The sequence below is a fragment of the Podarcis tiliguerta genome (genome assembly GCF_965153285.1).
Source record: "Podarcis tiliguerta genome assembly, chromosome: 5".
NCBI classification, from domain to species: domain Eukaryota; kingdom Metazoa; phylum Chordata; class Lepidosauria; order Squamata; family Lacertidae; genus Podarcis; species Podarcis tiliguerta.
This window is the reverse complement of record NC_139538.1, coordinates 5,461,701-5,489,534: the sequence shown is the minus strand read 5'-3', so window position 1 is coordinate 5,489,534 and position 27,834 is coordinate 5,461,701. Positions and strand designations below refer to the sequence as shown.

At 46.6% G+C, this 27,834-nt stretch overlaps 1 protein-coding gene across 8 annotated transcripts; it reads left to right on the top strand.

Moving 5' to 3' along the window:
• Window positions 1-815: 815 nt before the first annotated feature.
• Window positions 816-27,743, top strand: CAPN10 (calpain 10). 8 transcript variants are annotated; one of them, XM_083442156.1, is made up of 14 exons: window positions 816-848; window positions 4,998-5,086; window positions 6,287-6,490; window positions 10,012-10,143; window positions 11,282-11,478; window positions 12,695-12,912; window positions 13,371-13,512; window positions 15,040-15,206; window positions 15,500-15,783; window positions 17,274-17,476; window positions 19,016-19,271; window positions 19,828-20,033; window positions 21,626-21,671; window positions 25,931-27,743. In XM_083442156.1, the coding sequence occupies exons 3-14, from the start codon at window positions 6,347-6,349 to the stop codon at window positions 25,958-25,960; spliced, it is 2,025 nt and encodes a 674-aa protein (XP_083298282.1). In that variant the 5' UTR covers window positions 816-848; window positions 4,998-5,086; window positions 6,287-6,346; the 3' UTR covers window positions 25,961-27,743. The 8 variants fall into 8 exon arrangements, with proteins under 8 accessions (XP_083298282.1, XP_083298276.1, XP_083298279.1 ...); XM_083442150.1 differs by having other exon boundaries at window positions 820-989; window positions 6,344-6,490; XM_083442153.1 differs by having other exon boundaries at window positions 827-848; window positions 6,344-6,490.
• The last annotated feature ends 91 nt before the right edge of the window (window positions 27,744-27,834 follow it).

Below are 27,834 nucleotides of genomic sequence, written 5' to 3'. Positions count from 1 at the left end.
AACGGATCCATAACAATGCAGAGCAGGATCACTGGTGGACCATGGGTATAGCTAGGATATTTGTTGGGGGAACAGTAAATAAATTGGTTGGTGTTTTAAGGTAGCTTTCACCTAACAGGTTTTGGGCTGCACCTCTTATCACCCCAGCCAGCATTAACTTCACGTATATGCTCATAGAAGCTGAACTGGTGGCGAACGGTCAGAAAAAGAGTTCCTGGGGTCAGTGTGTGGCAACTGCGAAAAAGGCAAATTCCATGTGAAGGATTATTAGGAAAGGAAATGAGAACAAAACTGCCGGTATCATTATGTTAAACAGACCCATGGCGCTGTGTCACAGAATACTGTCCATCTAGTCATGCAATTAAGTGAGAGGCGAGGCGGGTGCAAATAAACAACTGGAATGCTAAGCTTTATCTTGCCAGCAGATTTTTTTTTTAAAAAAAACTAACAAGCTGTGGTCTGCACTGCAAGGACAGCAAACATTGCAGAAGACGAGGAAGCCCAGTTTTTGAATTCAAGGCACCCAGATTTTGTTACGCGCCGGAACAGATGCGGGTTAATAACCGGGAGGTTCCATTTCCGTGCGCTACTAACCATTCCTCTTATCTGGCACTCTGTGCCACAGCTTGAGTTACTGTTTTTAGAAAATGCACAGCTTGCCTACGCTCAAAGATCTGAAAGGAGAAAAAAACAACAACCCCGGGACAGTTTTGCACAGGCGAGAGGGAGGAAATAAGCCAAGGGCATGCTGGGACGTGTAGTTCCTCCGGCGAGCAAGGCATGCTGGGAGCCTTGCAGCTCGTCGTTGCCGATGCATGATGGGAATAGTAGTTTTCTAGGCTACAAAGGTAGTGCACGGGGGTTTGTGTGTGTGTGTTTTGCACCGGGAACAACGGGGTTTTGCCATTGGTCGTGGCTGCATCGTGTGCTTCGGACCTTCCTTTGGGTTGGCTGGAGAGAGGAGATCTCCGCTGCGATCTGGCTGAAAGGTGGGACCGGGGATGATGGATGCAGAGCGCGCTGTGCAAGGGGCGAAAGGGGCTGCTTGCTTGCTTGCTTGCTTGCTTGCTTGCTTGCACGACCATGCATGCCTGCATGCAGGGTTGCTTTGCCATGGGAAGAGAACAAGAGGGGCTTTGTTTGCTAGGGCAAGGGGAGGAAGCGGAAGCTGGTGTGTGGCCGAGGTAGGGCTGCCCCAGGCATGGCTTTGCCTTGATTCCAGGCGGGGAACCGGGCGTGCTAGAATTCGCTGCCATCCAGAAATGGAGGTGGCCATTTGCTTGAAGGGCGCTAAAAGGGGGTGCGCAATCGGCAGCGATCGGGCATGGCACCTAGCGAGCCTCCATGTTCCGAGGCACTGTACCTGTGACTCACAGGTGCTGGGCGCGCAAAACAGGGGAGGCCCGGCTTGCTGGGCAGATCCTGAAAGACTGGGATGGACAGGCCTTCGGTGTGGTCCAGGGTGGGGGTTTCTGCTTGGAACGGCGATGCAGTGCAACACAGAACAAGGCGCCGAGGCTTTTTAGTTGTTGTGGAAAATGCCATCCTGCCCTGAAGTGGGTTGCTGCCTTCCTCTCTCTTTTTTTCCTGACTAAAGTTCAGCCTGTTGCACAGCAGCTGAAAGCACAGATTTAGAAGATTTGGGGGGTGGGGGTGGCATGCATATAGATGCATTATGCTGGCTTGGGGTGTTGCACCACCAGGGCTTGAGAAGCCATGAAGCTCACCGGATGACCTGTCACTGGCTCCCAACCCAACCTGCCTCACAGGGTTGTTGTGAGGGTGAAATGGGGAAGGGGATCCCTGGAGGAAAGGTAGGATAGGAACATAATGAAGAAATAGCTTGGATCTGAGGTGAGAAAGATGGGGATTGGGGCTAGATCAACCATGAAGCAAAATAAGCGTCAAGAGAAGTGGGCCGCCACAGCAATTTAAAGCCTACTACATAAATGAAAAAAATGCATGATAATCATAATAATAATTTTATTTTTTATACCCCGCCCATCTGGCTGGGTTTCCATACACACACACACCACCACCACCACCACCAACAACAACAACAATAAATAGGAATACAGTGGTGCCCCGCAAGACGAATGCCTCGCAAGACGGAAAACCCGCTAGACGAAAGGGTTTTCCGTTTTGGAGGTGCTTCGCAAAACAAATTTGCTATGGGCTTGCTTCGCAAGACGAAAATGTCTTGCGAGTTCCTGCGGGGTTTTTTTCCTTTCCCCCCCTTTTTCCCAAGCCGCTAAGCCGCTTAACAGCTGATCCGCTAAGCCGCTAAGAGCGCTAAGCCGCTAATGGGCCTGCTTCGCAAGACGAAAAAAACCGCAAGACGAAGAGACTCGCAGAACGGATTCTTTTCGTCTTGCGAGGCACCACTGTAATAGATATTAATGGTATACATTAATTTTGGAAATACAACAAAATTAGAATCTGGCAACTGGCAAAGCGCCACTCGGTCCATTGAAGCTCACATGTTTTTTGGTTGTGTTGACTGAATTAGACATATACGGAGTCATCAACATCTTTTAAAGCGCTTAGGGCCTCTAAAGGTCTCAATCCGGCCCTGAGGCAGGTAGGCTGACACGTCCACCGGTGTGGGTCTGCGTGTGTTTGTGGGGGACAAGGGACATGAGGTGTCGCTGGCTTTTGATGGCATGAAAGAACATGGTGTTGGCGATGCAACATCCATGTTGGTCGTGGTGAGTTTGGGGTTGCTGAGGGCGAAGATGCTCTGCTGCGCTTCTGAGGTTGCTTTTGGGGGGTCAGTTGTGTCCGAGGATGCCTGCGGTCGCATCCACACACCATACCTTTAAAGCGCAAGACTCCCCCCCCCCCAAGAACCCTGGGAACTGTAGTTTGCCCCCTCACAAGTGCCAGCGCCTTCTCCAAACTACGGTTCCCAGGATTCTTTGGCATACGCAAGTCATGCGCTTTAAATGTGTGGTGTGGGTGCGAAGAGACCTGAATGGGTTTTTCTGTGGGGGCCATTGTGAGCATTGTTGCTTGGCATTGTGTGGGGAACAAGTGTGAGCAGGGTTATCTTGGCGATGAAGGGAGCGGCCTCTTCAAACTGCCTCCATACGAGAAGGGCGGCATGCTCTTTGTGTTTGCTTATTTATTGTACATTTTTATACCGCTTTACCTGATAGAAAACCCCTAAGCGATTTGCAAAGAGCAATCCAAAATATTCATTTAAAATTCAGTTATTATCATTATCATTATTATTATTCTTATTATCTGACGGGGGGTTGCCCGGGCTACTCTAGGCGGCTTCCGACAAATAATAAAACTACAGTAAAACGTCAAATATTAAAAACTTCCCTATGCAGGCCTGCCTTTAGATGTCCTCTAAAAGTCAGATAGTTGTTTAATAAGAATAAAAGGGCTAAATATAAAATTATAAAATATAAATAAACACTGCCCTTTAAAAATAATCATAGATAAATGAAAAGGCGGCATTCCTTTCCGAACACCTGATACATTTGTGCCGAGTCATGCAACAGCAAAAAAAGAATTCTGGGAGCTGTAGTTTGTTAATGGTGCTGTTAGGAGGCCCCTATTCCCCCTCATGGAACTGCAGTTTCCAGAGTGGTTTAACAACCAGCCCCTCTTGCCAGGGAACTCTGGGAATCATAGCGCCCCCAAGGGGAGGAGGGCCTCCTTGCAACTCTCAGGACCTTTAACAAACTACAGTTCCCAGGATTCTTTTGGGGAAGCCTGGCTTGAGAGCAGTACATGTGAAAAGGATCTAGGAGTCTTGGTTGACCACAAACTTGACATGAGCCAACAGTGTGACGCGGCAGCTAAAAAAGCCAATGCAATTCTGGGCTGCATCAATAGGAGTATAGCATCTAGATCAAGGGAAGTAATAGTGCCACTGTATTCTGCTCTGGTCAGACCTCACCTGGAGTACTGTGTCCAGTTCTGGGCACCACAGTTCAAGAAGGACACTGACAAACTGGAACGTGTACAGAGGAGGGCAACCAAAATGGTCAAAGGCCTGGAAACGATGCCTTATGAGGAACGGCTAAGGGAGCTGGGCATGTTTAGCCTGGAGAAGAGGAGGTTAAGGGGTGATATGATAGCCATGTTCAAATATATAAAAGGATGTCACATAGAGGAGGGAGAAAGGTTGTTTTCTGCTGCTCCAGAGAAGCGGACACGGAGCAATGGATCCAAACTACAAGAAAGAAGATTCCACCTAAACATTAGGAAGAACTTCCTGACAGTAAGAGCTGTTCGACAGTGGAATTTGCTGCCAAGGAGTGTGGTGGAGTCTCCTTCTTTGGAGGTCTTTAAGCAGAGGCTTGACAACCATATGTCAGGAGTGCTCTGGTGGTGTTTCCTGCTTGGCAGGGGGTTGAACTCGATGGCCCTTGTGGTCTCTTCTAACTCTATGATTCTATGATTCTAAGCTATGATGGTTTAAAGCACGATACTGCTTTATATCTATAGTGCCGATGGGGCTCGTTGCAAATAAATGGGAAAATGTTCATTTATTTTGCCATATCTCCCTATCCTGTTCTGGCATCACCATCGCCGCCTCAGCCAGGGCCAACCTCATAAGAACAGCAAATTATATTTATATCAGGGGCAGAAATTTGGAGTTTCCGGTTACAGAGTTTTGATTCTGTTTGCTTTGCCTGAAAGGCCCGGAAAACCTCATTGTTTCTCACTCGGCTCCTCACCGTGTAGAGCTGTGATTCCCACACGCCCCACAGGGGGGCAATTTGATTTTTAAGTGAGGCAATTTGAGAATGAGTTTAGACCAAGTTAATGGCCTTTTAGGCTTCCTCCGTGTGAATAGGAGATCCCTTTTTGAATAATAAGAATTATATGTCACGGGGGGGGTGTGTCAGGATTTTAGAGATGCTGAGGTGGGACACAGCCAAAAAAAGGTTGGGAATCACTAGTATCGAGTCTGGTTTTCCCCATGCAAACTGATTCCTTTCTCTGTACCTCCCCCCCCCCCCCCCCGATTTGTATAGACCCAGCTTGTGGGTTCTTTAGGACGTATCCGGGGTTTCTGAATGAAGACTATTGCAGGTAAAAGGGACGGAAAGAGAGAGCAGGCATGGTAAGTGACTTAACCTTCATTTCACGCCAGGGGGAGCAGGACTCTGATTTTTCTTGGCTACCTATAGGGTAAGGAGAGCATTCGCTTCTGCTATTTTAGAGCATCTCTGGACTTGGTCCACAGACAGCGCAAAGTCATCCCCAAATGACGTTGCAATTCTTTTCTCTAACATTCCTCCTTTAATGGACTCCCAAAAGTTTCACGGTCCCTGCCAGGTGCTTCTGGGAAGCCCACAAGTAAGTTGTGAGGGCAACAGCCCTCCCTTGCTCTCTGCCTCTTGAATCTTTTGTGCAAAGGTATACTGCCTTTGAAGCTGGAGGCTCCTTTTGGCTGTCATGCCTAACCAGCCCAGGGATCTGATCAGTCCTGTTTCAAAGCTAGTGGCCATCCCCAGTGAGTTCTGTAAGTTAACTATGCCTTGCATGAAGAAGTCTTTCCTTTTATCTGACTCAAAACCTCCTGCCCAGTTCATTCTGTGATCCCAAGCTCTTGTATTAGAAAGAAACCTCTTTCTGGGGGCCTACAAGGCCGCCTCTCCCGGTATGCCCCACAGAGGACCTTAAGGTCCTTAATAGCAACACCCTAGAGGTACTGGGCCCTAAGGAAGTCAGATTAGAGAGCCAGGGCCTTCTCAGTGGTGGCTCCGAGCTGGTGGAAAGCTCTGTCTCAAGAGACCAGGGCCCTGCAGGATCTGATTTCTTTCTGCAGGGCCTGTAAGAAAGAGTTGTTCCGCGTGGCCTTTGGCTTGGAATCAACTTGATCCCCTTCCCCTCTATCCTTTTTCCTTTCTCCTTCTGTGATGGAACTCCTATTCGGGGACTTCCCTGGCTTTTTTTCTGGCCCATGTAGGACCAGTCTGGATAATTGGCCTTGGTGAAGATTTGACGTTTTCATCCCCAAAAAGTTTTTGATTTGAGTTCCTACTGAAATGAGGCTGCATTTTAATGATATATTTTAATATTGTTTTTAAGTTGTATTTTAATCAACTTGTTTTTATTATTGGTTGTTAGCTGCCCTGAGCCCAGTCTTGGCTAGGGAGGCGGAGTATAAATAAAATTTATTATTATTATTATTATTATTATTATTATTATTATTATTATGTCTTCTTTGCTTTCTCTCCTCTCCCACCACCCTTTCTTTTCTGACAGTGTGTATCTTTATAACTGTGGTCCCTTTCCCTTCTTTCTAACACGGTTGCAGGTTTAAATTGGAGTCCTGCAGCCTCTGACGTTGATGAAAATATTTGCTGTTTCATAGAAGATGCTGGGAGACCGGGAGCCCTCGGATCTCAAGGGAGATCTTTACAAGGACCTCGCATTTCCGGCTAACGACGACTCTCTCTTTTTTAACTACTCGACACCTCTGGCTCATTTCAGGGGGGAGATTTGTTGGCTGAGACCCCAGGTTTGTTTTGGCTCCTCCACACACCCTATTTATTGTGCTTTCGTGATGATTTGTGCTCAGGGCAGTTAAACGCAACCCCACTTTCAATACTGTTTGCATCGGCCAAGGTTTTGGAGTAGTCAAACTGCTTCCTTTCCAACCAGTGCATGTGCTGTAACTTCCAGGTGAAGTCCAGTAACTTTTCATACCACAAATGTCCTGGTTTATTCTTTGACCCGTTCCACATCTCTAAGCACCCGATTGTTTAGTGTGGCAACGCCTGCACATTGGAACTCCCTGCCTCTTGAGATCAAGCAAGCAGGCTCCTTCACTGAGGCGTTCCCAAAGTAAAGGAAGGATTGAACTCTGATTAATAAGAATACACACAGAGGCTTGAACCAGCAAGACTCTGGGAAGGGTGCGTATAATAAACTCTCCCTGTGTGCCTCCAGCCTCCCTCGGCCCAGGTCGTTTTATTCACAAAAGAACTCTTTTACAGAGTGTTCATAAGAACCAATCAGATTTCTTCTGAGCATTTCAACAAACCCCACGGGGGGGGGGGAGTTAAACTACCAAAACTAATTAAGCACGGGTAAACAAAGAACAGAACTACAAAGGAGTACATTTGGCAACCCCGGAGGTGATAAACAAGCAATATACATGATAAGGAGGATGGCCAGGAGGACAGCGATCATTATCACCTTCATGTGAAACCTGTTTTCTGGCCCTAAGATTAACATCCTAAGATTAACATATCAGAAAGGCTACGTCAAAGAAACTTGCCCACTGTCTTTGATGACCCAGGATGCCTGCCTGGCTGTGTACCTGACTTGTGAAGAAGGAGAAATGGAACAGGGATGCAGAGGTGTGGATTGATCAGGAATCATATCAAAATAGTTCAAACCCAGTCAGCGCAATGCTTTCATTGCTGACACAGATGGCTTACTCTATATTTGTTATAATTCCTCATAGCAATCCCACCTGATCACTACATTCACTGTACTCTTTTTGGTGCCTGCAAATAACATTCTTGTTTAGACAAGCCTACCCATCTGCTTATGAAGTTGAGGCAATTTTAATCTGTTTTAGTTTTTTAACTTTTGTATGTTTTGAACCATGGCTGTGATTCCCTCCCCTCAATTTTATTGTTTTATATTTTTGAGGGGTTGTGTTTTTTTTTGCTATAATAATAATAATAATAATAATAAATTTTATTTATATCCCGCCCTCCCCAGCCGAAGCCGGGCTCAGGGCGGCTAACAACAATAAAACAGTACAAACAACACTCTAAAATCATTCATTATAAAATACACCTATCAAGTGGTGTGTATTTTTTTTTATTAAATGACTAAATAAAATACATGCAAAACCCACCAGCCTACAGAGACCCTTTGACTGATGTGGGGGTTTTGTTTAAAGCAAAATCCTAGTCACTAGAGAGTAGCTAAACAAATAACAAATTTGCCGTATTTTTTCGCTCTATAAGACGCAATTTTCCCCTCCTAAAAAGTATGGGGAAATGTGTGTGCGTCTTATGGAGCAAATGCAGGCTGTGCAGCTATCCCAGAAGCCAGAACAGCAAGAGGGATCACTGCTTTCGCTACGCAGTGATCCCTCTTGCTGTTCTGGCTTCTGGGATTCAGAATATTTTTTTTCTTGTTTTCCTCCTCCAAAAACTAGGTGTGTCTTATGGTCTGGTGTGTCTTATAGAGCGAAAAATACGGTAAGTTGGTTTTTTTAAAAAAATATACATATCCCAGGATAAGGACAAGAGTGAGGTTCTTAAGAGCAGCCATGGTGGATTATTGACTTCATAAAATCATACAATCTGCAGTGAACTGGGTTTCCCAGCTGGCCTGAGCCACATCAACCAGTGGAATTTGCTGCCAAGGAGTGTGGTGGAGTCTCCTTCTTTGGAGGTCTTTAAGCAGAGGCTTGACAACCATATGTCAGGAGTGCTCTGATGGTGTTTCCTGCTTGGCAGGGGGTTGGACTCAATGGCCCTTGTGGTCTCTTCCAACTCTATGATTCTATGATTAACCCAATCTAGGCATTTTAGTACTCCATGTGGTCAGGCGGAGCGGGAACAAGGATGCAAGTCTTGTTTGTCCTCACCAATGTGGAGGTTCAGCTTCTGAAACAGGGAGCCTTTTCAATGGGGGGGGGCGCGGGGAGGATGCTTCCCAGGTGATTTAGAAATCATGTGAGGAGCCTCCATGGATACAGCCGATGTTTTCCTCCAATTGGGTTTTTTTTTGGGGGGGGGGTTGTTAGCACACTCATCCCCCCCTCCTTCATTCCATTCTAATTGTGCATATAGAATCCCAGATCAACCTCATTCCTGCTCCCGTGCTTCAGGTGAAAAGTTTGCAAAACCACGTTTTATTTTTAACAGGGCACCCCTTCTTTATGCAGACGTAAAGGTAAAGGGACCCCTGACCATTAAGTCCAGTCATGGCTGACTCTGGGGTTGCGGCGCTCATCTCGCTTTACTGGCCGAGGGAGCCGGCGTACAGCTTCTAGGTCATGTGGCCAGCATGACTAAACCGCTTCTGGCGAACCAGAGCAGCGCACGGAAATGCCGTTTACCTTCCTGCTGGAGCGGTACCTATTTATCTACTTGCACTTTGATGTGCTTTCGCACTGCTAGGTTGGCAGGAGCAGGGACCGAGCAACGGGAGCTCACCCTGTTGCAGGGATTCGAACCGCTGACCTTCTGATTGGCAAGTCCTAGGCTCAGTGGTTTAACCCACAGCGCCACCCGTGTCCCTTACTATAAAAAAAAATTCATGCACATTTGAAAAACAGTGGGGAAGCTGTACTAGGAAATGCAGGTTTGCTTTGGATGGGGCAAGCGGAGGTTATTTTGGTGCGAAACAATCGGCTCCTGTCTTAGCTGGTGGAAACTTACAGTACCATTTGTTTCTCTCCCCAGAACTTGCTTCTCCATTCTTAAAACCTTAGGTTTATTTTCCACCTCTGTGCACAGCATCTGAGGGTTGATTTATGACCCATGACAGCAGCTGCCCATTTATAGATAATGAGCACCTGTGTGATCACACCATTCCAGATTTTTCCAGAGCAGTGACTTGTTACACAATTGCCTCATGCTTAATTTGAGGAAAACATGTTCCTTAACTACAAAAAAACAGTCCAAATTGATAATAAAATAATAAAATTACTTACATGATTTGACTAATTCTGCAACTTTTCAAAATAGGTAGCAAGTGAATTGGGTGGGAAGCACTGGCTTAGTCACAAATGATGAATGACAGAACATGCAATAGAATTATAGAATTGTAGAGTTGGAAGGGACCCTGGGGTCATCTAGTCCAACCCCCGGCAGTTGCAGGAATCTCCACTACAGCATTCGTGACAGATGACCATCCAGCTTCTGCTTAAAAACCTCCAAGGAATAGAACCAACCCGTTCTGTAAAACCGCTCAAAGCAGAATCCCAGAGCCTTGCTGTTTAATCCTGAAATACAATTGGCTCTATAAAAAGTTAGCGGTAAACTTGCACTGTCTCTTTCTCCCCACCAGGAGATTTGTTCTACACCTCGATTATTTTCCGACAATCAATATGAGTGGCAAGTCAAGCAAGGGATGCTGGGAGACTGCTGGTTCCTGTGTGCCTGTGCCGCTTTGCAGAAGAGTAAATACTTGTTGGCCAAGGTACAGGAGAGTGCTGTTCTTTTGGTTGGGAGAGGATCCACGTTCTTACGGTCTGGTTCTCTGCAGGTGTTTTGAACTACAACTCCCACCAGCCCCTGCCAACATGATGAATGGTCAGGAATGATGGGAGTTTCAGTCCAAAACTCTTGGAGGTCAACAGGTTGCAGATGTTTGACTTACTATCTGTTTTGGCACAGGAAGCCTAGCTTGGCACAGTGCCTCTGAAACGTAAGGTGCATTTTACTGCATTATTTTTATTTGATTTTATTTATTAATGTCACAATACAAATAAGAAATTTTTACATAGTAATACATATACATTATATTTATAAAGTCACATTTTCACATTCCATTATGTACCAACATCTAGCCATTTCTTATTTGTTTCTTATTTCTTGTCCTGTGTCTTTCCTCCACACCTGCGTGACTTCCTTGTTCTTATTTTATAACTTTGCTATTGTGATTGTATTTTTGTATCTTAATAATTAAACATACATTCTTATATATCTGTTTAACTTAACTTTGTGAAATCAGTCTATACATATCAATAAATTCTTGTTGGGTCCTTGTTTGGTCATGTATTCTTCTACGTATTTCCATTCCAGTTTGAGATTTTGATTAGATTGCATTCTAATTGTTGCCGTCATTTTTGCTAATTCAGTCATGTTGCCCATCTTTCATTGATGGTACTTCTACTTTTACTGCATTATTATTACCTGCTTGATTCAAAACAGGTCCTTTAAATCACTCCAAAACAGGTCCTTTAAATCACTCCAAATCTCACCGCTGGTTCCCAGTCAGATTAAACTTCACATATTAAGCAGAGGTTTCTATTTAGGAAATGAGAGGAAGAATGGATACAGATGTCTGGCCAAGGTGTGTTTGGAAGAGTAGAGGAGGGGCTGTAAGTTACCAAAGCACTGCCCTGCTCATTGTGCAATTTCCCCAGGTTGCACATATGCTTTTAAGATTTTTTCCCGTAGCCGTAAGGACTAGAATCTTGCTATGTTTTAAGAAGGCAGGAAGGAAAGGAGTCTTCGGGCGCCTGCACCCTCAGGCAGCAAGCCCACAGACGTGGAATGCAAAAGCCTTTGCCTGCTCCTGTTGCCTCTGACTTGCTCCTGTTTTGTTCTCGCAGGTGATACCTCCGGGTCAGCCCAGCTGGAGAGACGAGAAATACAGAGGCTGTTTCACTTGCCGGGTCTGGCAATTTGGGCACTGGGTGGAGGTGACCATAGACGACCGCCTGCCTTGCCTGGGGGGCAAACTCTGCTTCTCGCAGTGCCAGACGGAAGATGTGTTTTGGCTTCCTCTGCTGGAAAAGGCCTATGCCAAGTACGTGTGGAGGGACTTGTCCTGGAGGGGATTGCAAACTGTGTGCCCGGCTGCACAGATTCACACAGCAATTTTCAAACAAGTCTCTGTTGCGCTGAGTGTTCCTTTTGTGTATGATCTTCCACACATGGAAGTGGTCGGAAGTACCCTGAAGGGGCGTAAACATTTGAAAGCTTGCCTGGCTTCATTACTTTGACACCAGGAATTAATACAAAATGAGAGGATTTCCCTGATAATTCCCTAAGGGCAAACGCCTCATCTTTTAGTGTTGCCTTGTTCCTCTTTGGGCAGAGCCAAGTGACAGGCCAGACATTTGCCCTCTAGGGGCTCAAAATGTCTCCTTAACTTCTGGGAGAGAAACAGGCCCACAAATCCCAGGAACTTGATTATAGGACGACAGTTCCTATTGTGACTTACCTGCTACTCTTGATGGGGTTCTCCCAGTGGATAAAATCAAGAAAAATTATGCCCTGTACAGTTTTAAAACAAGCCACTGTTGAATTATGGGTTGTGGAATTGGCTTGTTAAACTGACCAGGGTTTGTGATGAAACACCACTCCTGGTTCACACTCAACAAGAAACTAAGATTAGGAGGAACTGAAAGGAAATGCTGGCCCAGTCACTGTCCCAGCAGCATGGGAGTAACTTGGGTGGGGAGTGTTGGAGCCCAAGGCCTGGCTGAGCCTCATTCCCATTCATGCATGCAGTACTAAACTATGGTTTAGTGTTACATGCAAACATGGACTGTGTGTCCTTTGCAGTCCTTGTTTTCGTTTCCAGAATTGCCCTTGGCTGTGCTTTCTGCATAGTGAGGACTGTGAATTTGTGGAAAAGTTAGTTACCTATTCAGATTTTTCTAAACAAAAATCTTTTCAGCAGGATTCTAGATGCTTTCCAAATCCGGTGCACTTGTTTTTCTTCCTTACAAAAATACGTGTGGATGACATAGCATTTTCCATTCGTGTGGATAATTTTGGCTGCTGGTGCCCAATGTATCAGAGTTGCCTGGTCTTGCAAAACACACCCGAAAGCTTCTAGCCACCAAAAATATTTAGTAGGCTTGACTTGCCTCAGTAACTCTGATACATTTGCCACTAACTGATGCACTAGGGGATTTCCCAAGGATTGGCAGGGACTTTAAATGTTTTCACCAACTTAAGCTTTCTTTTGAAGAACTGGTATGATGTCCTGGAGTTTTTGTGTTTTCTCTCGCTAGGGTGCATGGCTCTTACGAACAGCTCTGGGCAGGCCAGGTTGCTGACGCTCTGGTGGATCTGACAGGAGGCCTAGCCGAGAGGTGGTCCCTAAAAGACCCAGGCCGGAGCACAGAAAGGGAGAGGGCAGGCAAAGTTTTGGAGAAGGCGGTATTTAGGAGACTGATGAACTTGAAAGAGAAATGCGTGATGAGCTGCTCCGTCTTCAGCTCACGGCAAGGTAAACATGCAGCTCTTTAAAGCCTGTTCAGACTCAGAATTTAGCTGGGCAAGAAGCCTGTGGATGGCAAGGCTGCTTTCTGAAATGCGTCTGTTGTAAGCGGTCTTCATTTTCAAGGTTTTGACAATCACACCCTTGTATTTCATTGCTGAGGTGCAGTTAGCATTCGTAACCATAATCTAAAATACAGTACAGTAACCAAAAGCGTAACCAAAACCATTAACGATACAGATATCCCAGTATAGTTACTCTGGCTGCACTGAAGTTTTCTGCAAATAAATAAGACCTTGAATTGATGCCTGGAGAAAGATAATAGGAAGGGGGTTCCATAAACTGGGAGCTGCCATTGCTAAGAGATGATGTTTGCATGTCTGTGGGGCATTTCTTCCCCTCTCCCTGGGGGTGAAACGAACGCTGCATATTTTTTAAACCTCCGCTTGTCTTCTCCGCCTGCCCAGGTACCAGCGAACTGGGGGAGTTCCACGCCTTCATCGTTGTGGACATGCAGGACCTCTCCAAAGTGTCCCGGAAGGAGATCATCCTGCTGCGGATCCGTAACCCCTGGGGGAGGCGTTGCTGGAAAGGGCCCTGGAGGGAGGGGTGAGTGGGCATTCCACATGCCAGTTTATTAAGGATGCCCCTGTGCCGTGCTTTTGTCCCTGCCTGAGCCTGCATCGGATGCCATTTGCAAACGCCATAAATGCTTCTTCAGGTCTGCCCTCAAACCAGGAAGCGAGTTGCTTATATCGGTTCGGGAGGATTCCGCATACATTGGCAGTGGTGGCAGAACTCTTAATTGCCCCATTCGCAGCCCAGTTTCCTTCTATGAAGGGCTGTAAAGAGGGACATTGACGACTGGTTGAGGCTGGTAGGGCAGCATGCAGGGAGCCCAACCCTAGGTGGCGCTAGAGCCCATTGACAAGCAGAACCAGCTCATTCTAGTTCCGCCCCCATCCCTTCTGAGCCCTACAAGGGCAACATGGAGGCTAAGGAGGAGGAAGCTGACAACCAGGGCCACCTTCTGGACTGCTTGGAAGTAAGGAGGCAGGCAGGTGGGGGCTGGCTGAGGTTGGTGGGGCAGTGCGCCCCAATGGGAAGAGGGTTATATTTTTGCTAACATGCTTGCCAAGGAGAAGACAGTAAATGTAGACCTACCTTTACTGCTTGTTACTGCCCTGTGTGCCAACAACCATTCTCGTCTTTCTGCTTCTGCACCAATGAAGCATGGCAATTTTTGGCTCTTTCTGTCGGGCCAAACCAGACGTAGAGTGGGAGATGCCCAGATAGGCTGCCTCTCAGGAAGGTGTCCAGGTGGGAAAGAGCCCCTTCCTCCACCTTAAGGACTTGTGGACAAGACGAACTTTCAGACAGCATACACCTCTTAAAACTACAGGAGCTGTAGTTCTCTGTTTCACCCGGGAGCCCAACTCACCAGCCCAGTTGGCATTCAGCATCCTTGGGCAGATGCCTGTGGACCAGTGGTCTGGCAGGAGCCAACACTGTGCTTGCCCTGGCCTCTCTCTTGTAGGGTGTCTTGGAGGTGCCATTTTAATTTCCCTTCCCCAGTGCCCTGGATGTAGCATTAGTCCTGGGGCATTGTGGGAAATTAAAATGGCAGCTTCCATATTAATTTCCCACTGTGCCTCAGAGTGACATTGCAGGGCTAGTTGAGGGAAAATTTCTATTTTGCTGTAGGGACTTAACCTTTTGTATTTCGTTAAAAGTACCGTGTCCAGTGTTTCCCAAGTTTGGGTCTCCAGCTGTTTTGGGACTACAGTTCCCATCATCCCTGACCACTGGTCTTGCTAGCTGGGGATGATGGGAGTTGTAGTCCAAAAAAACAGTTGGAGACCCAAGTTTGGGAAATACTGAACTACATTGTGAATAATGATAATAGTAATAATAATAAATGTATCTATTATTACATTTATTCCCCATATCTCTCCCCCTCCCCATTTTATCTTCACAACAACCCTGTCAGGTAGATAAGGCTGAGATTGAGTGACTGGCCCAAAGTCACCCAGTGAGCCGAGCAGGGATTTGAACCCTGGTCTCCCAGGTCCTTGTCCGGCACTCTAACCCCCACACTGACATTCATTTTTCTCCTTGTTGCTTCTTGTTCTTCAGTGGTCCAGGATGGAGCCAACTGGACCCTGTGGTTGCTGCAGAGCTGTTGTCCCAGATCCAGGAAGGAGAATTTTGGGTCGAGGAGGAGGAGTTCTTTGCGGAATTTGATGAGATCATAACTGGGTACCCGATTACTGAAGAAGGACAGCTTCAGAGCCTTTACACCGGTAGGACACAAGGAAAGCGATGCGGTCTCCCCTTGACCCCAAATGCTGCTCTGGCTCAGTGATGCGATGTGTGCATACCCTATTTTTCGCTCTAAAAGATGCACCTTTCTCCTCCTAAAAAGTAAGGGGAAATGTGTATGTGTCTTATGGAGCGAGTGCAGGCTGCGCAGCTATCGCTGAAGCCAGGAGAGCAAGAGGGATCGCTTTCTCCTCCTCTAAAACTAGATGCATCTTATGGTCGAGTGTGTCTTACATAGCGAAAAATACGGTATTTTTTCCATCTCTCCCCACAGACAGAGTGCTGAGCCACACGCAGAAGCTGTACGGGTCCTGGGTGAGGGGCCAGTCCGCAGGCGGTTGCCGCAACAACAGCACCTTCCCCACGAACCCCAAGTTCTGGCTGAGGGTCTTTGAGCAGAGCGAGGTGTGCATTGCCCTCCTGCAGAAACACCGCAAGCACAGCACCGACTGGGCGGGCAGGATCCGCAACTGGCCCCGCTTAGTGGAAGCAGATCCCGCTTTAAACGATGGCATCCGAGGCAAAAATTACCACGCGGTGGGGCTCCACATATGGAAGGTAACGAGCAGCTAGGGTGGGGATCTGGGCCGCCTCCTTATACAGAATGTTTCTTTTTTAAAAATACAGTTATTTAGTTTTTCAGTTTAAAGTTTTACAGTCAATTATCCAGCAACCAACAGAAAGACAAGATTCTCCTGAAATTCCCTCTTTCCCTTTTGTTAACCATTTCCTCCTGCATCTTTTATAATAATCCAAAGCCTTTACATCTCCATTATATCCAAAATTCAACATTAAACTACAAGTGTTATTCCAATCCTACTAATGATTTTAGCTGTTTACAATGGTTTTTAAGATAAATTATAAATTTCCCCCATTCCTTATTAAAATTTTAGTCTTCCTGATTTCTGATTCTTCCGGTCATTTTTGCCATTTTGCTACAATCCATCAACTTGATCTGCCATTCTTCTCTGATAGGGACTTCGTCCTCTTTCCATCTCTGGGCCTATAACATCCGAGCGGCTGTGGTCGCCTACATAAATAGTATTTTCTGCTCTATTGGGATTTCGGCACCTGGAATTCCTAAAGCAAGTCTTCAGGTTTTTTTTTTATTGAAAAGGTTATTTTAAACATTTTTTTCAATTCGTTATATATCATTTCCCAAAATTCTTTTACTACCTTACATGTTCACCATATATGATAAAAGGTGCCTTGTTTTGCATAATGTTTCTAACTCTCAAGAGGTGTGGAAAAGCGAGTGGATAGGAAATTAGTCCGTTTAAATGAACTTGCTTTCACATTTGAGATCAAGACAGGCAATTCTTAAGCCTTGAGGTCTACGGATAAATGGCAATATACAAATTCAATAAATAAAATATAGCTAAATGAAATCCTTCAGGTGCCTTGAAGGCTCAAACCAGCAGTATGACTAGGTCCTTGGAACAGACTGCGAACTGGCCAAGCTTATTTATTTATTGCGTTTTGATGCCACCTTTTTCTTGAAGGTGCTCAAGGTGGTGCCACATGTTTGCCCGCCTCCTCATTTAACCCCACAACAACCCTGTGAGGTAGGCCAGGCCGAGTGGCAGTGACTGGCCCAAGGTTGTCCAGTGAGCCTCATGGCCGAGTGGGAATTTGAAACAGGGTCTCTCCCAGGTCCTAGTCTCTAATCATTATGCTACACTGGTAAAAGCCTGGCAAGACTTGTTCATATTGCCAGGATAAGGAGACTTGGCGTTCTGTTCTGACGTAACCAAAGCTGCTGGATCGTCTTCAGAGGCAGCTCCATGTGTAATTTATCTCGGTGTTATTATATTGTAGTGTTGCATCAGTCATCGTGGGAGGAAGGGTTATTGGCTTTGTTTTGGTCTTGTTTGTTTAGAAACCAAAGCGCGGCTTCTGATTGGCTGCAGGAAGCTCCTGGGGCAAAGTATGAACAACTCTGTCCAGGAGACGTGAATGCTTTGTGTTTGCGATGACCTGCCTTGGCCACTTTGTAAGACCTATGCCATTCAGATATGCAGCACTGCCATTGCTTTTCCACCCTCCAGGTCGAAAAGAAACAGTTCAGCCTCCCAAAGACGCTCTCTGCTCCTCCAGTTTCCAGCACCGTTTGCCACTCCTACAACCGAGAGGTGCACCTGCATTGTGACCTCTCTCCTGGCTATTACCTGGTCATCCCCAGCACCTTCCTGAACGATGCTGAGGGCAACTTCCTGCTTCGGGTCTTCTCCAGCGGAAGAATCTCCCTCAGGTGCATCCGAAAGAAAGGAAATGCAGCGTGGGGAGGGAGGGTGGTACATGAGTCAGACCCTTAGTCCATATGGCTCAGTTTTCCCAACTCTGGCTGGCAGCATCTCTCCACAGTTTCAGACACAAGTTCTGTCCTGGGGATGCTGAGGGTTGGGAAGCAGGTGCTGTGCCACCGAGCTGGCAGTTTGTGTGAAACTTACCTGTGTCTTGAGATTCCCCACTCTGTGACTTAAATAATGGTGGGCACCGTTACTGCAAGTGCTATATCATAGAATCGTAGAGTTGGAAGGGACCCCAGGGGACATTTAGTCCAACCCCAGCAATGCAGGAATCTCAACTAGTTTGTACATGACAGACAGCCATCCAGCCTCTGCTTAAAATCCTCAAGGGATGGAGAGTCCATGACTTAAGGGAGACTGTTCCACTGTCAAGCAGCTCTTACTGTCAGAAAGTTCTTCCTGATGTTTAGTCGGAATCTCCTTTCCTGTAACTTGAATCCATTTGTTCAAGTCCTACCCTTCAGGATGGGAGAAAACAAGCTTGCTCCATCTTCTGTGTGACAGATACTTGAAGAGGGCGATCATATCTCATCTCAGCCTCCTCTTTCCCAGGTTAAACATGCCCAACTCCCCTAACAAGAGGACAAACTTTCTGCCAGTAGGAGCTGTTCGGCAGTGGAACTGACTCCCTCAGCAGTTTGTGTACTCTCCTTCACTGGAGGTTTTCAAACTAGAGGTCAGATGGCCATCCATCATGTGATTCCTGCATTGCAGGAGGTTAAACTAAAGGCTCTTGGGGTTCCTTCCAACTCTACAGTTCTATGAGAAGCCACTAAGAGGTTCCGAGAGAACCAGGAGGTGGTCCCTGCCCCACTGCAGGTCATCAAGCAGTGCGGTTCCCCCTCCAAAATCAGGTCTTAAGCCAGGTTGGAGTGGGCAGGAGCAGGATATAACTTATTTTAGAGAAGCATAACATGTCCAGATGAATCTCAATTTAAGGGATCACATATGGGTTTGGTGACCCAGGTCCTTCTTTTGGCGATCCCTTGTAGTTGAGTAAGATTGTCTTCCATTAACTCGGTTTTTAACAGTGAGTCCGTGAGTGACCGTGGAGGCCAATTCTGGATCCACATGTCCTTCCACAGTGGGGACATAGGTTTCCGGGCGGGAGTTGATCATGGGGACGGTTTTCCAAGCATGCCTTCCTCTTAGTTTCTCCCTTTCTTCCTGAGCTCAAGCATCTTCAAAGCCCATGACACCTTTGGTAAAGGCTGTTCTCCAACTGGAGCGCTCACAGGCCAGTGTTTCCCAGTTGTTGGTGTTTATACTACATTTTTTTAGATTTGCCTTGAGAGAGTCTTTAAACCTCTTTTGTTGTCCACCAGCATTACGCTTTCCATTTTCTGACCAATGGGGGTTGACCTTTTAACGCAGAACCACCATGATGGGTTCTGTGGTCTAGAAGTGTCCTTTGTTAACCCTACTTCTCTCCCTTCTCTCCCCCATCTCTTCTCTTTGTCCTCCTCGCCTTGCCTTTGTAGTGAGATAAAACTCCCGTCGCCCGACAACGCCATCCGCGAAGAGCTCCCGGGGGGCGAGTGGGACACAGCCCGGCTGGAGGGCTGCTGGAGGAAAGGGCAGAACGCCGGCGGCAGCCGCAACTTCCCATCCTTCCACACCAACCCCTGCTTCCCTTTCTCCATCCCCACAGGCGTGGGGCAGAGCAGCATCAAGATTGCCCTCCGCCAGCACTGCCCAGATAACAAGTGCCGCCCAATAGGGTTTCACATCTTCCAGGTAGGAGACCTCAAGGACCGACTCTCCCCATATGAACTGACCGGGTCCTGCATTCATCTTCTGATGCCCTTCTTCGTGTGCCTCCTTCACCTGAGGTCCAGATGGTGGCAACACAAGAACAGGTCTTTTCTGCCGTGGCTAACCGTGATTAAGAACCCACACCATGGTTGGAGCTTCCATAAATACAACCGATAAACCATGGTTTGGAACTGCTTCTCTCTCTGCTTCTGTGTCTCTGTCTTTGTTTGTCTTTCTCTCTCTCTCCTTTCTTCTTGGGACTGTCCCTCATCAGTTCAATTCCTCCCTGAGGCAGACCAGTAGCCTCAAATGTGGTTTATCAGCCATCTTTGAATTTGCGCATAAAAGCAAACTGCGGTTAGCGCAAGCTGTGACTTGCAAACCCCAGTTTCAGATGCTGGTTTCTTGGCCTGAAACAAACCATAGTTTGTGGGCAGACTTCGGTTTTGTGTTACAATTGAGCCCAGCTGTTGACTTAAGGGAGTTGATACCTGAGGGTCACAGGGAAGCCATCTTAACAGCCTGCAATCCTTTTTAGGTCCCCAGCGACAACAACAACGTGAAAATGCCTTCGTCTTCCTTCCTGCACTTGGAGCCGGTGGTTAGTTGTGTTCCCCATTGCTACTCGCAGGAAGTCAGCCAGCTGTGCCGCCTCTCTTCAGGGAATTACGCCATTGTTCCTTCTACGTATTTGCCAGATACAGAAGGCAGCTTCACGGTGATCGTAGCTACCAAAATAGACAGGTAAAGCCATGTTTGCTTCTGTTAGATCAGTGTTCCTGAACCCGTTGCCTCCCAGATGTTTGGAAAGATCAACTCCCATCAGCTCCAGCACGATGAGAGTTGGAGTGTCAAAATATCTGGAGACAACCAGGTTCAGAATACAGTGGTACCTTGGTTCTCGAACGGCTTAGTTGTCGAACAAATCAACTTCCGAACGCTGCAAACCCAGAAGTAAGTGTTTCTGCGGCTTCCGATTGAGTGCAGGAAGCTCCTGCAGCGAATAGGAAGCCGTGCCTTGGTTTTTGAACGGTTTCAAGAGTCGAATGGACTCCTAGAACGGATTATGTTTGAGAACCAAGGTACCACTGTACATGGATGTCTTTGCAAAACATGACTGGGCACCTGCCTTGTCTTGTCTCCCCCCATTTTGGCTGGGGAGTCCTGTTCTTTGAGAGTCCTGTTCTAGGACACTACAAATATAAAACACTACAAATATAAAACAATTTTTCACTACTAGGTTTTTAAAAGTAATTTTAATAACATAACAAAATGCACAGAATATCACGTACACCAATGAACAATCCATAGTACAGTGGTACCTCAGGTTAAGTTCTTACTTCGTTCTGAAGGTCCGTACTTAACCTGAAACTGTTCTTAACCTGAAGCACCACTTTAGCTAATAGGGCCTCCCACTGCTGCTGCGCCGCCGGAGCATGATTTCTGTTCTCATCCTGAAGCAAAGTTCTTAACCTGAAGCACTATTTCTGGGTTAGCGGAGTCTGTAACCTGAAGCATATGTAACCTGAAGCGTATGTAACCCGAGGTACCACTGTAATAAATAATAAAAACACAATACCTTATTTTTCTGTGTATAAGATGCCTCCATGTATAAGATGCCTCTATTTTGGGGGACTCCAAATTAAGAAAACACCCCTCAGCACTACCCGTGTATAAGATGAGCCCCAATTTCAAACCTAATTTTTTGGTAAAAAAACCCTAGTCTTATACATGGAAAAATACAGTATATTTGACTTCCTTTAAGTAATGTCTTCTTTTGAAATGTGTTCTCTCATTCTTATTTATATTTAACTTTGCCACATTTTGTAGTTGACCTCCTTTGTAATGTTTTATTTTGAAATCTGTGTGCTCTGGCTTCCATCATGGTGTTCTGTTGTGCCAGAAGTCCTGCTGGCCACATGACCTGGAAAGCTGTCTGTGGACAAACGCCGGCTCCCTCGGCCTGAAAGCGAGATGAGCGATGCAACCCCATAGTCGCCTTTCTCTGGACTTAACCGTCCAGAGCTCCTTCCCCTTTACCTTACCTATTTCGAAATCTTTAAGATAATGTTTTATTGATGCCAATGGTGCCAGTGTAAGCAATGTAAAAAATAGATAACTATTTCCCATTCTCAACAGAAATTGCCATTTGTAGCTCATGTTTTCATTAGCCCCTCTAATGGCAAAGTCGGGTGGTGAGTGTTGGCAAGGTGTGAAGCAAAAGAAGCAGCAGCAGCAAAAAATGGCTCCTTCAGGATATCTCTGAAGCTGTTGGTGAATGATATAGGACTGGCCCTACATTATATTTTGCAATAGTAATATCTTCTTTTCCACAGAAAGAGCATTCGGAGCAAGGAGACCTTGGGGCAAAGGCTGCAAGAGGCAAGTGGCACTTTTCAAAATCAGTTCATGTTAAATTAATTGTGTTTTTAATTGCATTTTTAAATTCTCAGCTTGGCACAGGAGGCAGTCGCTTAGAGCAGCATCAGGCCACCCTGGTGCCTTCCAGCTGTTTTTGACTACAACTCCCATCAGCCCCAGACAGGGGGGCGCCAGGTTGGCTGAGGCTGACTTAGAGCACGCCCCGATTCCAAGAGCGGACAGTGACTTGTAGGCTTGTCTGGGCTCTCCTCCTCGAGGCTCCTCCCATCAGTTTCAGTCTCTGCCCCTCTCATCTCTTCCTGCCTCGTGTGGAGGGAAAGGCCATAGCTCAGTGTAAAGTATCTGCTGTGCATGTGCAGAGCGCCTCAGGTTCCAACCCCAGTGGCATTGCCAAGTAGGCCTGGGCTGGAGAGCAGAACTGTCAGTCAGTGTAGACAATACTGAAGTATCCACGGACCAAGGGTCTGATTCAGTGATCCTCAGTCGTGCTGGAAGATTCCTATCCAGATTCTTGGAAAGAGAGCTGTTACCCATCAGAATGGAGTTCAGCCTTCCCCAATCTGGTGCCTCCCAGACATGTATTTATTTCATAAAATTTATACACTGATTGGATTTTTGTACAAAAAACAAAATATCAAAACAGTTTACGAGTGGGTTGTTTTTTTCATTTTGATTGTTTATTTTGTGGTTTTATATTTTGATTTTATTCTGTGAACCGCCCTGAGACCTCTGGGTATAGGGAAGTATATAAATTCAAATAATAATAATAATAATAATAATAATATTATTACCCCTGGTTGCGAATGGGATCCATTCTGGAGGCCCATTTGCAACATGAAAGGAATGCAACACACACCTGCGCATGCGCGGGTTGCGATTCGCCGCTTCTGCGCATGCGCGCGATGTCATTTTGTGCATCTGCGCGAGCAGCGAAACCTGGAAGTAACCCTTTCCAGTACTTCTGGGTTGCCATGGGATGCAACATGAAAACACGTAACCTGAAGCAAACGTAACAAGAGGTATGACTGTAATTATACTAATAATAATCCCTTTCACTTTTAATGCACTGCACTGGCTGCCAATTAGTTTCCGGGCCCAGTTCAAAGTGCTGGTTTTGACCTGCAAAGCCTTAAATGGCTCAGGACTGCAGTACCTCAAATACCTCTTCTCCCCATGTAAACCACCCCGGACCCTGAGAACATCCTCTGGGGCCCTCCGTGTGCCCCCCCCCCAATGACCCGGGGGGACTTTCTGCCTCAGCTGACTCTGGGCACCCTGTTAGTGCAGACATGGCTCCCAGGGGTGCCCTTCTCCCCTGCCCTTTCGCTTCCTGGGCACGTCCAGACTGTCGTTCTTTTTGGGTGGGATTCCAGCACACACAGGGAAATTCAGATTGGGCAATTGTAGCTGACTGTGCAGCCCCCGAGTTTCCCCAAGAGAAACATTGTGCAATAAGGAAAGTGAGGGGTAAATGCAGAGGAGAGTGCAGGGCAACTTGCTTGCTTTGAGGCAACACCATCTAACCTCCCCAGAAACAGTAGCCAATGTCATTCAAAAGCCAGTGTTGCCTAGTCTCCCTGCAAACAAATCGGGGTGAATACTGAACAGACAGACTGTCTGGAAGAGACCTTGGAGGCGGGCTCTTATGGACCTTTCAAGTGCTCTGAGAAATGACCACTGGAGTGGCTCAGAAGACAACGTGAACGAGAGGAAAGGAGAAATGCAGCGGCAGGTGATGCCTGCTGCCTGACTCGGTCCAGTATACCTGAAGGAGCATCTCCACCCCCATCGTCCTGCCTGGACACTGAGGTCCAGTTCCGAGGGCTTTCTGGTGGTTCTCTCCCTGCGAGAAGCCAAGTTACAGGGAACCAGGCAGAGGGCCTTCTCAGTAGTGGCACCCGCCCTGTGGAATGCCCCCCCACCAGAGAAAAACAACTGCCAGACTTTTAGAAGACACCTGAAGGCAGCCCTGTTTAGGGAAGCTCTTAATGTTTAATAGGCTATTGTATTTTAATATTCTGTTGGAAGCCGCCCAGAGTGGCTGGGGAAACCCAGCCAGACGGGCGGTTGTTGTTGTTGTTGTTGTTATGAACAAGCCTGCCCCGGGGTTGGATCAGGCCAAACTGCCACCTCTTTTCATCTTATCATAGGATTGCATATTTGGAAGGGACCCCGAGGATCGCCTAGTCCCATACGGGGATCGAACCTGTGACCTTGGCGTTACCAGCACCATGCTCTAACCAACTGAGCTATCCTTTCTATTTCCCAAGGAAGTTATAAGGAGCCCGAAAGAGCCCTTTGGGTTGGCGTTGCTAATTTGACCGAAAATCCCAGAGCAAATCTAATAGCAAAACACTCCAGGCACCCCCATAATTGTTCTGCCCCCCCCCATCTTCCCACCATAAGAAAAAGGGGAATACAGTCTCCAAATAGGATCCTGCTGCATGTCTTCTTGAGAGTCCCAAATTTACAAGCCAGCCTGGTACTAATTTGCTGGTCTGTGAGCTGCTTTGGTCATGTTAAGCTGACTTTGTAAAATGAAGGGATGGGGAACCCATGGCCCTCCAGATGTTGAGGGACTCCAGTTCCCATCAGCCCTTGCAACCAGCAGAGCCAAGAGGCTGGGGACGGTAGGAGTTTTAATTCAGCAACATCTGGAGAACCACAAATCCCTCATCCCTGCTTTAAAAGCATTGACATCCCTTCCAGCTGTGCTCTTACAGCTTTTGTTGCCTATGTGTATAGATTTCTTAGAGCAATAAAAAGGCTTTTAAAATCACTCCTGAAAATAGCCATTTAAATAAGTTGCCAGCAGTTATGATTTATGAGTTGGATGAGCAAGGCAGAGAGTAGCCAAGTATAACATCCGAAGGGGGTGGGTGGCGAAGAGGCTTTTTAAAGCCTTGCTGGTCTCACAACAACTCTGTGAGGTAGGTCAGTGTTATTATACTCAGAGCCAGACAGCCAAATCTCCACTCCTGTGTGGACAGTTCTTACTTGGCTTGTTTTTAAATCACCATGGAGAAGCCTTAGCAGAGCCAAGAAACACAGACCTAGAATATCCCTTTTTAAAGTTTATTTCTACAGAGCAACCTTCGTAATTTTCCAAACACGCTTGTGCAGGCCAGAATTCTTGTGGGGGTCAGTTGAGTGCAAGTTAGACACAACACATATTCAAAAGTAGTTCCTTAATGCCACACACTGTTTCTCCAGAGTCCTACATGCTACGGTTGTCTCCCGCTTGGACTACTGCAGTGTGACTCCATGTGGGGCTACCTTTGAAGGTGCCTCGGAAATCACAACTGAGCCAGAATGCGGTTGCCAGACTGGTGACTGGGAGTGGGTGCCAGGACCACATAACACCAGTCCTGAAAGACCTACATTGGCTTCCAGTACGTTTCTGAGCATAATTCAAATTGTAGGTGCTGACCTTTAAAGCCCCAAACGGCCTTGGCCCAGTATACCTGAAGGAGCATCTCCACCTCGATCGTTCCGCCCGGATACTGAGGTCCAGCTCCAAGGGCCTTCTGGCGGTTCCCTTACTGAGAGAAGTGAGGTTACAGGAAAGCAGGCAGAGGGCCTTCTCGGTGGTGGCGCCCTCCCATCAGAGATAGATGACTACGCAACTTGTAGAAGACATTTGAAGGCAGCCCTGTGTTGAAAAGTGTTTTATTATGTTTTATTATGCTTTTATATGTGTTGGAAGCCACCCAGAGTGGCTGGAGCATCCCAGCCGGATGGGCGGAATATAAATATTAAGCACTCCCCAACTCCTAACATAAATCTAGCATCAACAAACAATGTAAGTCTTCTCCAAGACATATAACTTGGATGATCAAGGCAGCTAAGTGGGCACACATCTTACCCCTTCCAGAGAGGTTTGGGATGTTATTGAATGATGCAGCCCTGGTAGCTGTGAGCTCAGGTGTGTTGTTTCATAGACGAGCTAAAATCTGCATTAAAAGGCCCTTAGCACCCGATTCAGACTCCCACCCTAGAAGCACATCTCTCTCTGACTAGCATCCGTGTACTGAAAGCCCTCTCTGGACATATCATGAGGACTAGGCACTCTGCTTGTTTATACGAGCACAGCTTCTCTGAATTCCATGCCATTCGTGTCAGACATCTTGACTGTGTGGGTTTATCCTTTGGACTCTTTCTTGAAGGCTTTGGGACGGGGGGGGCGGGAGTCCACAAAATAGCAGCTTTCTGTTTTGGTTTCCAACAGCATGCATGTTTGTTTTTCTTTCATTCTGCAGGTCTCCTTCAAAGCTGTGATGAAAATGTAATTTGGAATTGGCATACCCAGCAAGGGAGGAAGTGGCGGCCGCCTTGGGAAGGGCAACGCTGTTTTTGCTTTAACCTGAAACGATCCGAACGGATGTTGGGCCCAACTGGGTTTTTCCCCCAGGCAGAGTCGCATCTGGTCCTCTTAGTCACCCTCTCTTTAAAATCAAATGGAACGAAATCTCACCTCCAATTCCTCTTCTGTTTGTTTGTTTCAAATACCCCCGTATGAACTGTGTCGAGATCCATGGACTTTGCTTGGTGTACTTCGTTCAGTGCCCTCTAAATATCGGCGGAAAGGCACCGCTGTGCATGTGCTGTGTTCAAATCTGTTCTGATTCTGTGGTGGTGAGACTTTTGCCCTGTGTGTGTGTGTGTGTATGTGTGTGTGTTCATAGTGGAAGTCGGTTTCTCGGAGACCAAACCGTAAACCAAGTAAGCTTTGGAAACAGATGGAAGGGAAAGGAGGCCAGGAGGAAGCAGGCAGGAAGTGCTACCATCCTTTCAGGAAGGAAGTTTTTAAAAAGATGGCGATTGCAGCCAGCGATGCTTTCCACATATGCAAGACGCCACTTGCAGCTGGGTGCAGCGTCTTAGGTGCTTGACAATCCCCCCCCCCCACACTGTATTGGCTGCCCCAAACGAGGTGTAAATGCAGGAGGTGGCTTACATTATTTTATTTGAGGCATTTCTATCTTGCTCTCCATTAAAATGTGCAAGACAAAAAATAAAACCAGATTTATATAGTAATAATTAATAATATATGGAACCAGTATCGCCTCAAGACAATAACCGTGAATGGGTCCAGTGAGTGAGCAGCCTGCCTGTCTCCACCTGTGAACAATTAACCGAAGGGTGAAAAAAATACGTTTCTAAACCTATTTGTCTTCAGCCCGCAAAGACAGGTTGGCTGTTGGGCAGACTTGCTCAAAACTGCTTGGGAAAACCATCCCCTTAGCAAACCTCTCATCATATCCCTTAGTGGCTTACTCCTTCATGGTCAGGGCTCCCCCCAAAAAATGAGTATTGTGTGGAGGGCGATAAGAGGACAGGACTCAGGAGGTGTAACAGCTCTGTCTAAACTGGATTCCTCTCCCAGCTCCATAGAATAGAGTTGCAAGGGTCACCTAGCCCAACCCCATGCTTCTGTTTCTGCCTCGTTGGATTCCCATTCCTTTTTCTTGATTTCCCACTGCGCTCTTCCACTGCACTCCAACGTTCATTTTTTTAGGCCCTCCACCTGATTTCAGTGATTGCCTCCACTCGATCAGCACCACCTTGGCCAGGATCTGGTGAGGCATGAAGGAAAACCCTCCCAATAATCCTGGCTGGAATTTCCTGCCTTAGTTAGCCGCATAGGTGAGCCTTTTGGTGGGGCTGGTCTTGCAGCAGCTGGGCTGCAGTTCCCCCAGAACGTCTTATTTATTTATTTAAGTTATTTAAACAGTTGCGTTTATCTGGTTGGGGAGATTCTAAGGAGCTTCTTTCAGGAGAATGTGAGCTGGAGAAGCGAGAATAATCCCCTTTGTAATAAGGCATTGGTTTGAAATTGTTTGCGGGGAGGAAATTGCACGTGACTGATTTAGGAAGAGCTATAATTTTAAAATTATTAGTTGGGGAGAGTTATGCCTCCATAGTTCAAACTGATCTTTTTCCAGATTTCCTTGGAAAGCATTTCTTAAGTGAGATTTTAAAATATTGTATTTTTTTTTAATAAATGAGGTCGTCGGTGAAACGTCTCTTGAAAATAATATATTAAAATGTTAAATGGCATTCCGTTCACACAAGCTTTTTTGGTGAGTTGTGTTCTTTTATACTGTGGTGCTTTTTCATGGTGATGCTTTGCCGGTTGTGTGTGTGTGTGTTGAAAACGGTA

Bases quoted from the DNA above. Each gene is read 5' to 3' on its own strand.
- CAPN10 (XM_083442150.1), top strand. The intron at 11,479-12,694 runs GTACGTGTGGAG...TTCTCTCGCTAG, and splicing joins CTGGAAAAGGCCTATGCCAA to GGTGCATGGCTCTTACGAAC. The intron at 13,513-15,039 runs GTGAGTGGGCAT...CTTGTTCTTCAG, and splicing joins AAAGGGCCCTGGAGGGAGGG to TGGTCCAGGATGGAGCCAAC.